Source organism: Xenopus laevis, chromosome 2L (genome assembly GCF_017654675.1).
Source record: "Xenopus laevis strain J_2021 chromosome 2L, Xenopus_laevis_v10.1, whole genome shotgun sequence".
Classification (NCBI taxonomy): domain Eukaryota; kingdom Metazoa; phylum Chordata; class Amphibia; order Anura; family Pipidae; genus Xenopus; species Xenopus laevis.
The window spans coordinates 113,496,511-113,508,963 of NC_054373.1; the positions used below are offsets into that span (position 1 = coordinate 113,496,511).

Sequence of the window (12,453 nt, forward strand, 5' to 3'; positions counted from 1 at the left end):
TGCTTGTATCAATAACTTCTCTCCATTCTCTCTTTAAAGCTGCATTGTTGTTCATGTTCTTGTTTAAACCTTAAACAATGCATTATCTTGGTTTCTGCTCTCGGGATGGGTTCTGTTACATAAATATATTTCCTCTGGAAGATATGTGCTTTCCCAAGTACAACAAATAATATGGAGCTGTTCATTTTACAGTGGGCTACTCTATATAAAGGTGCTAAGATTCGTGCAGCATGTATAATATAAGGTCCCTATCACACACTCACAGATACACTGTAAACAAGGCTAAAGCATGTTACGCCCCGTCTAATTCCAACAGGACTGCATTAATTCAGTCTTAGGCTGGCCATAGATGTACAGATTTTAGCCTCATATCGTACGAACAATCGCATGGAACAATCGTCTGACCTGCAACTAACCATTCAGATGAAATACAGTAGTAAAAGTACAAATCAGACAATGTTCTGGCTATGAAAGAAATCATATTAAAGTTACGTCCGACAAATAGTAGTAACAGTCACCAATTGATATCATCAGATCGGCAATACATGCAGAGATATTATAATTAGCCGACAGAAATCTTCTAACCTGTGAGATCGACTAAACGACGATCACCATGGCACAAAAAATGTTGGGACAATCTACACACGGTCCGAAAATTGCGCGAAACGAATTGTCACGCAACTTTAACTTTCCGTCTATGGCCAGCTTTATGGGGGTGGATAAACTGCTATCAACTGGCTTTTTTTCCCCTTGGGAAGAAATACTCACTTAACTGAGAGGGAGAAGTGTGGCCTCTGCCACTGCCTATTGGCCGGCAAGGTTTTCATTTATCAGTTCTACTCCAATCTTCAATCAATAAAGATCTTTTCAACCGAATAACTGCTCATGTATAAAAGTACTAGTGAGCCGATATTATTGATATGTCAATATTATTCATAGATATGTCTGCAGTTTGTTTTAATTAAATGATAATTAAAATGTTTTTCTTACAGTGGGCTGAGAATTGTCCATCAGCACACAAGAATGTATCAGTTCTTGCTAGAAAGGATTTCTGAAATATTCTGAAACTACTGGATAATTAATACAGGGTGTTAGCACCTACTACATTTCTTTAGGCTGGCAATATGCAGGGCCCATGGGAATATACTGCATTGTATAGGTCAGGACTAGTATCTTTGTATCTAGGATCTATAACAGTATGCCTGCTCTAAAAGCAAAATACATCCACCTTGATTCTGAACAAGTGTTTCTGTGTTATAGGTTCTTATAAATAATCTGCATGTGTCATAACTTGGAAAAAAAATCAAATGCAATGCCTCAGAGAAAGTTAGAATTCTCCAAAGAATTTACCCACATCAGATCACTGCTCAGACTCAATAGCCGCTTATTCCTCTGATCTTAATTTTATATCTAAAACACAATCTGACTGTTGTCTGAGCATGTCAAAAATGAGTCAGTCTGTTGACAGAGAACCCCTATTCTTCAAGCTGACCTTTGTACATAAACTACAACTCCCAGCACAACTCAACAGCCACTGAACATTATAGTTCCATAACTGAGCCATGGCTGCCGGTTGGGGTCTGCTCAGTATAATCATGCCCACTGAAAAGTTTAGCACCTTTGGATAACTCTGTCAATTCTGAGAAAAGGCCTTACCCTCTTACATTGCCACTACGCTGGTCCTTTGAGGCTTTCCAGGAGAGGAATCCTTTGATAAATACGCCTTTCAAAATCCCATAAAAATGAATGGAGAGTGGCAGGATTTCACTCTAGTGGACTGTGGCAATTTCTAACTTCACTCTTTGATAAATATATACCTAAGTATGTCACAATAGCTGTATAACATCAAAACTACTTATTGTGAGAAAGGACAGACCAGGTATATAACAAAGTACCCATGAACATCCCATAGCCCCCCCCCCCAATAGATTCACATACATACAGTGCTTCTAGAACTTTCCTGAAAACTGACATTTCAAAATATGAAATAACAGGAAGGCTGCAGGCAGTAGAAGAGGAGTTACTATACTACGGGGTGACTAGACGCGTGGGTAGCGATTGCTAAATACTGAAGCACCTCTGATGTGCACCTGGGATCAAGCTAATGCCCTGGGGATGTCCTCGCTGAACCACTATTTCCTGCTGTGGCTTTTCTGTATAAAGAGGTCACAATTGAAGACAGTTGTTCTGTGAGCAGCACTGCTAATTAGTATGACAATTCAAAGATACAATTGTTTTTCTATACGCAGATTATATGCTTTCATTACAGACACAATACTCATAATTATTAAATATCACCTGTTGAAAAGCTGAGTAGGGAATTATGCCAGAATTTGTGTAAATAATATACTTCCTGATATTTTACAGATTGATAGACAGACCTTTATTTGCAGGGGCAGAACTACAGACCTAAGTTTCTGGCAGGATTATATTGAGTGATATATTAAATATGTATAAGGTTTGAATGTTAGAGGGAACAACTGAATTATTTGTAGTGGCAGTAAAAGTCAGGCCAACAAGGGACGAGAAAATGCTGGAAGCAATAAGTTTGGAAAAGAAATTTAACTTGATGAAGTAGAATTGATATTGTCCAAGAGCATATTGTGAAACTGATAGGATGGAATATGATATACATAAGGGCACATGTATGTTCATGCCCCAACTGCAGTAAGCAAAGTGCAGTTTTAAGGCCAATCACAATGTTTTTTTCCACAATGTATCTTTTCATTCCCAGAATTCCAGCATCATTGCAGTCTGAAACGGCAGTGCGCTTGATGCAGTTGCACTTGATGCAGTTGTGCTTGATGCACTGTGCCTGGAACAACTGTATCCAATTTGTTAAAATTAATGCAACTGTGCATGCATTTCTTCACAAATCAGATGCAATTGCAGAATTTGCAGAATTCCAGTGCAAGTGATGTCTGTGCCTGATTCCTTAGGCGCAAGTGTGCTGCACTTATTGATGTAGGAGGTGGCAGTAGCTCCAGGATACCCCTGCCTCTATAGGCACAGCAGCACTCGGAATGGATGAATGCGGATGTACATGAGCCCTATTGTTTGGCAGTTTTCATTCATTCAGGACATGATATGCAGTATCTAATAATGAAGTCTATAGATTTAACTATAGACTTGAGAATAATCTTGAAAATGTTTCACAGCTCTTAGTGATCTTGAAAATGTTTTACAACTCATCCAAGCGGCTTACTTCAGTAGCGCTCCAATATTATTTTATCTTGCATGATGTGCATATGTTTCACTAGCAAATATCTGCACCCATTTTTCACAGTTGGCACCCTTTTAAAGGACAAGGAAAACCACATTCCTTGGGGTACCAATTTGTTGGTCATATCGCTGTATTTTCCGCTGAAAGGGAAATAGGGGAAGTAAGTGTACTACAAAGCACAGCGATCCTGTAGGAGGTACTCTGGGCTGGTGTGTTTTGCACTGAAGAGGAGCACCAGCTCAGGGTACAATGTTAACAATTTTAAACCGCATTGCAAAAGAGTCAGGAAGCCTCTGGCACCATTTAACCTTTTCATCTGCAGCACATTCTCTGCAGTCTCCTTTAGATAATCTTCATAATGTTCATAATATTTCATGTTTTCCTGGAAATCAAACCTCAATATGCTTTCCCCCCAGGTACAACCCCCCAGAAAAGCATGAACCAACCAGGTGACAGAAAATGGACCCATATATTCCGCTTCCTAATGGTAATTATCTTGTGTGCTAATTAAAATAATAAAATAAACCCATGTAGCATTTATGGTTTCTGAGACTTCGCAAGACTAAATGACAGAATTACATATAATATGAACTCATACTCTCTACACTCACTATATAGACATAGATTGCAAAAGATCTGTTTGAAAGTCAGGTAAATTATGAAGAAATGGTTCTTGAAGATGCTACATTCATTCTATTTAAATACCAGGAATGGTGTTATAGATCAGTACTCCATACTTTATTTGAATAATTTAATTATCAATGTACACTAACCACAATGAAGCTTATCAGTTATGCACCTTCCATATGGCTTTTTGTGTAGTCGAAAAGCTAGATCATCCAAAAGGCATGCAATGAGTCCTGGAAACTGACTCTTTCTTTTCATTGTCTATTAACCTCATATTGCTGTGAGAGGCTTAAGCTGTGACCACACAAGGTTAATTTTGCACATTAATGTGTTTAGGCGCATCCACTCTGTGTGCCTGCACCCAGGCTGACACAGTGACTTCAGGTGCAGGCATAAGGGTAGGTGCAGGCATAAGGGTAGGTTGATCAGGGCATAAGGGTTGATTCACAGCTGGCATTTATCCACAGGCCAAGAATAAGCCTGTAGTGATATTAGCCTTAGAATGGCAAACTCAGCCTAGATAAAAAAGCAAAACTACCCAATCTTCAATGTACACAATGTTAATGTAAAAGGAATTAGTACTTCAGAATAACATAGGATAAAAAGAAAAAAATTTTAGTTTGACATTCTCCAGGCTCTTTCTGAGAAATGGAAATGCCATCATCTAACTATTTTGGTACATATGGTCCTGATGAGTATCTATAATAGACCAATTACTTCTGAATGAAGCTAATGGGAGTGCTCCAAAGCTGAGCTAGTTTGGGACTCACAACTAATAAAAATGCAGTTTTATTCTCCAAGGCAGTCTTTCATTTGTGGCTTCCCCAGAAAGTTGGGTTCCAAGGCAGCTGAAGTCTTTTAAATAGTTACTGAAACCTGAAATAGGAATCATGCATAAAAAGGAGAGAAGCACTTCCCTAGTATAAAGGAGGGAGCCTGCTTCAGAAAATCAACAAATATAGTATGCATATCATAGGGATCGTTTAAATGTAATGGGAAAAGTAACACTTTTTGATACATTGAATCGAAATAGAGGCAGTGTCCCATAAATTTAGGATGACAGTATTGGTATTCATATTACAAAAACAATAGTCCCTCCATGTCCCAAATGATCAATTGAAAGCAGATCCCATTATTTTATATATGAATACTGATATATATGTCAGCCTAAGCATGTGAATATCCAATCCAGTGTCAGTAGGGTAAAAAAAGGGTTTATACATTGAATATACAGAATTACATAAAAGCAACCAATAACCAATAAAAAAGTTGAAGAGGGCCCATTTAATCCAACTGCTCTCATAGATTCATCTCTCTCTTTTTTGTGCACTTCCTATTGTTTCTGCACCTGCTTTGGAACAAAACTTCATATTTCAGTTTTTCAGTAGACATTGCACATTGAGGAAAAAAGCCTTGCATGCAATCTGTATCTAGCTTCCCACAACACAGTAAATATAAGAGTCAGTTGGGAGAAAATGGTGTAGCACTTGTCAGATAACAGATTAACTTGAACTTTTCCTGATTATAATTTATATATGGCAGAAATAATTACAATTCGCTTAACAGCAAAATCTTTGAGGGATTATCAGCATGGAGTATATTTAAGAAAAGCCTAACTAAAAAACCTTATGCTTTACTAAGCAATGACAACTGCACAAGTCCTTCTAAAGCTTTATATAGTCTTCAGAGGTTAGAACAATGAATATATTAGAACATTTCTACAGCACCCAGCGGAAAGGATTAGACAGTGTATTGCATGCTTTCTTAAACAAAAACGGATTTGTTTATCTTGCCAGTAATAAAGATCACACAATTCATTTCATTGAATGTAGAAATGCAAGTCCATGCTGGTTCATTGTAACTGATAAGTGGTTCTTTCTCTAGGTGTCTCTGTTGTGCTCTGTGCATGCAGATTATGGTAACTGTGGTGAAAATGAATATTATAATCAGACAACTGGAATGTGCCAAAGCTGCCCTGAATGTGAGCCTGGTGAAGAACCTTATATGGTAAGAAACGTAAACCTGATCAACATTTAACCAAATTTAGTTGTTGCGTAAGCATTGTAAGTAAGGTAAAGGTATTATACAAATGACAAAATTGAATTTGTGTCATTGTAGAGCTGTGGTTATGGCTTTAAAGATGAAGACTTTGGCTGTGTTCCTTGCCAGTCTGGTAAATATTCAAAAGGAGGCTACCAGATTTGCAGAAGACACAAAGATTGCGAGGGATTTTTCCGTGCTACTGTCCTAACTCCAGGGGACCGTGAGAATGATGCAGAATGTGGGCCTTGTCTTCCTGGGTAAGGTTGCTTGCTTTATATGTAAAATGAGTCCCTTTGTTACACCCTAATGGCTAATGAAAAGGTGCCACTGATCCAAAATAGAAAGTGACATTTAGGTACAAGTTTTCACTGGCAACCAAATTAAAATAAGGTGTGTAAGATGTGTAGAGACAGATAAAGAGTGATTGTTACATGTCAATAACATTCAGCATACCCTTTTATACAAGGGAACTAAGTATTGTATACTATCCGAAAAGCAAATGGTTAGCAATTGACTCAGACCCTTGTGAGCATAGACCAAAGAACCAGTTGGGTCTGTTCTATGTTCATCAGGGAGGGACAGCAGGAGCCCTGTCAGTGGTCTGGTTCATGATTCGTGATCCCTCAGGAAGTTTATAGGGATTGTGGGATAATAACTACAACCTAAATAAGGTCTTTCTGCTAGAGAATCCAAATAACCTGACAAAATGAAAGTCCAAAGTACCTTTTACAGTTGGTACTAGTTTTGATACGTTATAATTTATATGGCTTTTTATATCACTTGTATTCATGTCCTCTCCATACCTCATTCACCATTATAATATCTAGGTGTTATAATCCCATTTGATTCATCCATTCATGTCTTGTGTGCATTTTGTAGGATAAGACTCAGTACATGTAGGTATTGGGTGGGTAAATGAAATGCATATGTGTCTGTGAGCCTGTGGGTCATAGTTGGGTCTGTGGGAGCATTTGTTTCTGCTACCCCTTCCACATTTCCTTGAATGACATCACTTCAAGCTTTATATTGATGTTATATCTGTCTTCCAGGCCAGGCAGTGGCAATTAGTATATTTTCATGAGTCAGTTCTAATCTGCAAATATTGTCACTGGCTGTAAAGAACTGTTGTGATTTGTAAGTCATCAATAATGCAGGCTACCACACACAGCGAGTTAAACCGCGGTCATACCCCTGGTGCGTTTCGGGGGCGTTCCCCCTTCATCACCTGATGAAGGGGGAACGCCCCCGAAACGTTGTGACGCTATAAACGCACCAGGGGTATGACCCCGGTTTAACTCGCTGTGTGTGCTAGCCTGCATTATTGATTACTCGTCTTTTTGGGGGGTGCCGTCTCCCTAAGGCTTCTAAGCACCAAGCGGAAACACTACTGAAGGGCCTGAGTGTGCACGTGACCTTCCTTGTACAGTGATTTGTAAGTCAGACAGAGAAAGCAAAGGTAAATCAGGGTGACTAAGTTTACTTTTGCGTTAAGGTTTATTTCTATAGTACTGGCAATTAACATATATTTCTCCATATTCCTTTAATAGACTTAGATGCTATAAGTCCACACAACTGCCATATTGTAAACATTTATTAACTCTAAAGAGAATATCTTTTGTAAAATCTAAATATTGTATACTGAATAACAGTTTACCAGGTTTTATTGGATGTCATTGCATTGCCTATTTTAGGTACTACATGTTGGAGAACCGTCCTAAGAGCATGTATGGGAACGTGTGCTACTCCTGCCTGTCTGCTCCTCCAAACACCAAGGAATGTAAGTATCCCACCATTTCTCATATGCTGTCTCAAAAAGATTATTGGGCAACACTCTAAATTCTTTTTCTTAAACAAACTATAGCAATTTTTTGTGTCCTTATATAATATTTGTAAATGTATGTATAATTCAACTGCACATAATTGAAATACCAATAACAAGAGTATCACACAGTACTAGAGTGTCTGCCATAAAAAGTAACTTTTATTTTGTAAAATAGTCCATAAGTAGAAAATACGAAAAAGCCAAAGTCTTACATGTATTGTGGCATCACACTACTTGCACAGAATCGAACATAAAATACCAAACACACTTATATTATAAAAATAATATTACACTTAGGGGCACATTTACTAAGGGTCGAATATCGAGGGTTAATAAACCCTCAAATTCGACCCTCGAAGTAAAATCCTTCGAATTCGAATATCATAATTGAAGGATTTACCGCAAATACTATGATCAATCGATTGAAGTAAAAATCTTTCGAAGGATTTTAATCGATCGATCAAAGGATTGTTCTTCGATCAAAAAAACCTTAGAAAACTGATGGGGAAGGTCCCCATAGGCTAACAATGTACCTCAGTAGGTATAAACTGCTGAAATATGTAGTAGAAGTTTTTTTTAAAGAGACAGTACTTCGACTATCGAATGGCCAAAAGGATGTTTAGTTCGAATTGTTCGAATCAAAGTCGTAGTCGTAGTCGAAGGTCGTAGTAGCCTATTCGATGGTCGAATCCTTCACTCGAGCTTAGTAAATGTGCCCCTTAATGTCACCATATTGTTTGTACTGCAGAAAATAATAAAGGAAAGTAATAAAAGAAATATAGGAAATAAAGGAAATACTGCTTCTAGCTGTATATAATTATAATACTCCCGGTATTCATAACGTGAGCAAATATTCAGCAGCTGAAAAACCAGAGTTGGGTATGTCCATGGTGCACTTTGAGTCTACTGTAGTATTCTCAAAATCTTGTTTGACGGTTTTTGTGTAGTCTCAACATGGCTCTGATTTTACACTACATATTATACCTAGATGGGAATGTGTTACTTAAGAGACAGATCTGGCAATATCTACCATTCATGTTTCTTATTTATCTTGTTACTTGTTTTGAGTGTGTGTGTGTAAAGACAATGGGGCTCATTAATTAACAGTGAGCAAATTTGCACCAGTCCAGTAACAAATTAGTCAACAGCTACTACAATCTGGAAGCAAATGTCTTATTCATCTTAGGTTACTGCATTGGTGCAGTATTAACTATTAACATTTCTGAACCAAGAGACATAAAATAATGGGATTGGTAATTAGAGATTAAACTAATGATTGATAATGTTAAAATGAGCACTTCACCAAAGTTGACTAAGGAATGTAGAAATACAAGGGCCACCTTTATAATCATTGCAAAGCATTTTAGAGCACTCGGACATCATTCTGTTGTAGGAGAAATACAAAGCCAAATATGTCACATCCTTAAGGCTTTTTAAGAAGCTATAAGATTATAGATGGAATACATGAAATTAATTCTATTCACCACCATAATCCAGTTAGTACTTGCAGGAGGTATATAGTAGAAGGTTACTAACAGAAAAATGGCTGCTGTATATCTGCATACACACAAAGCATGTAGGAAAAAGAGTTCTTGTTATCTGTATGTGTCCTCTTTATGATGAGCAATTCTTCGAGTTCTGCAATAGGATGCTATTAGCAATCTACTTGTCACAAAACAATATAACCCATCCTTTCATAAGGATTGTTTGGTTGTTACTAAAATAGACTTGATAGACAGACTTAGGAGGTTGTTTTAAGTGAAAAATAAGGGACCATCTTGCTGTCAATAATAAAATACTATTTACCTTTCAACAAAATGATGATTCAGTAATTGTTTTGTGTGAGTGAGCTGAGGATCTGCAATTTTGCACAGTCAATGAATGACCAAATACAGATGTAAACCTCTTCCAACCAGCAACATATCAAAGCAGAACAAGTTGTTGTTTTTGTTTATTTTCTTAAAATGACATATTCAAGTGGCTGTGTCAGTAACTTCATAGTTCACACCTACCTGGTACCAGCAAAAGTACGGTAGCCAAAAGGAAGGGAATGAGAAACTTGAAAGTTGTAATGAGAAAAAAATAAAATGAGAATAATAAGAGCATGGCACATTTGGAGATAATGGGGGGTGGCATATGGGCAGAGAATTGCATTGCAAAAGATTGACAGCCACAGGGCAGAGGGTGTGATTGAGAAGATTCTGGTACATTGGAAAGAAGGTAAAGGGGAAGAAGATGGGAACGGTTCATGAGAAGAGTATAAAATGGCAAATTAAAAGAACATGGAAAGGTGAAAAGATATAAATGCACATAAAAATGAACAGTAGAAGTGAAATTGGAAAGATACAAGAGAGATAACAAAAAGAGGTGATAGAACTGGGTGGTGTAGCGGGTAAAAGGGGTGAAATGAGGTGAAAGACAGAGAACATAGTAGTAGTGTTAATGGCCAGCATAGAGAGAAGAAAACTAGAGGGAAAGGAGAGCAGGAAAACAAATGATGACATCAGACAAAAGAGCTTGGAGAAGTGCATCCACTCATATGTAATACTATTCAGTCAACAAGGTCTACTAAATATATTTTCCAGACATGGTTTTCATGAATTATAATTGCAGGAACAAGCAGTTTATGGCCAATCAAGCATGAGGTCTCCATTTGTTATGTGTGTTTTGTGTGCTTCCACCAAGTCCTGGCACTATCACGTGTATTTCTGATTTTGTAAGAAACAGGCTAGTTTTTTATTAAAGGAAATCAAGATCTAAGGTATTATTATTGAGTCTACCAGCCTTACTAATCAAAACATAAATGAGCGCTACCCAGGTTCTCCATATGTTTCCACTAACTTTATATAATACTTTACATGTGATGCAATTTTTGGCTGCAACCCTACAAATACCCAAGTAGATCATTTAACCCTATCAGGTTTTGTACTTTGTAACTGAATTGTTTATCCCTATATAAAAACTATAATGGGTGCTTAAAACTATATGCTGACTTGGGTCTACTAAAAAGGAGTACATGAGACGATCAAATGCAAAGAGCATTTTAGATATGGATTTTATGTGTGGTATTATCAATTTTAATACTTTACAGCAGTGCAAAATGTCAACTTAAGCACAAATATGGTTAAACAAACAAACAAACAAATAAATAGATGGTAATGAAAGCAGAAGAACTTAAAATTAGCTTCAGCTGAAAAGCCAGAGAGAATGATGAAAGAATGGCAGATGAATGATCATCGGAAAAATTACTCAGCTAAACTATATCATCAATGAAGACAAGCCAACAAGAGTGTATTTAATGTGTGTAAGCAATGAAAGGATGCCAGAAATCATACTGAGGTAAGAAGATTGAAAATTAGTATAATGCAGGGGTGTTCAACTGGAGGCCCATGGGCCAGATATGGCCCTTGAAAATATTTTTGGGCCTCTATGGCTCCATAGACTTCATTGTATAACATTATCATTTTAATATGACCTTTGAACATGCTACATGAGAATTAATCAGGCCAGTACATGTAATTAGCTGGACAGCACTAGGATACCATATCCTAAATCATTTGCTGTGGACTCTGGCCAAGTACTGAAAAACCTTCCCAGCCCATATTATGTTAACATGGAGAACCAATGGAACTGATTTGATGACTGCTAACAAAGTGAACACATATTTAGAAATATAAGTTTATAATTTAAGATATTGTGTACACTACATATAACAACAGTAAATACAAAGGATTAACTGGAATATAAGGATGCAGTTGATTTACTAAGAAGAATGAATCATCTGCAGGATCCAGTCAGTACAAGAAAATTGAAAAAATATAACTGAAAGCCGCCCACAAAAGTAGCTGCAATAAGGTTCCCTAGATTGTTTCATGAAGAACAAAACTGGAGCTTCTGGATCTTCCATGAAGAGAGATACTGAAGAGTATGCAGTCCTTGGCAGACTGTGTCCCTTGTATACCTGCTTACTCAGTTTAAAGTGCTTTATACACGGTCTATCTTTCACCCACATTCACCCAAATGCTACCAACCTAACAGACTCATTTTAACAAGCCTCACTGCACATCTTTTGTTTTGTTCTCAGGTTCAAGGATGAAGAAAAAAGCACACAAAAGAAAAATGTGTCTGGTTGAGATCGTCTGATAATCTGAACATCAGTTATATGCACTTGTTTGTCAGCTATTTCCATGTCTTTCTATAAACCATTGCCTTCTATAATCCTGCACTAACAATACTAACCTAGAGTAACTCATTCATATTTACCCATATGTCATAATAGGCAATAAATACTGTGTATTTTATATTTTTTCGAAAGGCTTAAGCTTATGTGAACTTTGTACTGATGGAAAAGAAATACCACATTTATACAATGTAAATGGCAATACCACATTTTTGAAGAAGGCAAAAATTATTATTTTATGATGGAAATGTCTATACAGGATTGTACATTTTGCCTCTCTCTCTCTCTCTCTCTCTCTCTATATATATATATATATATATATATATATATATATATATATATATATATATATATATATATAATATAATATATATATATATATATATATATATATATATATATATATATATATATATATAGCAATCTGTAATGAAACAAAATGTGAATGAAAAATGACAATACTACTGTAGGTATTATAAAATAAAAATCAACATAATTACAGAAAATAATCTACAAATACAGGTTCTGAAGGTAGAACTCTGCTTTTAAAGAATGCAA

General features: G+C 36.7%; 1 protein-coding gene across 3 annotated transcripts in view; it reads left to right on the forward strand.

Moving 5' to 3' along the window:
* Positions 1-12,453, forward strand: part of edar.L (ectodysplasin A receptor L homeolog) — a 67,424-nt gene that overhangs the window by 38,673 nt on the left and 16,298 nt on the right. For all 3 annotated transcript variants that reach the window (NM_001087047.1, XM_018244825.2, XM_018244824.2), the window contains 4 exon segments: positions 3,640-3,710; positions 5,735-5,857; positions 5,969-6,150; positions 7,585-7,670. In NM_001087047.1, the coding sequence (NP_001080516.1) occupies positions 3,660-3,710; positions 5,735-5,857; positions 5,969-6,150; positions 7,585-7,670 (442 nt within the window). In that variant the 5' untranslated portion in view covers positions 3,640-3,659.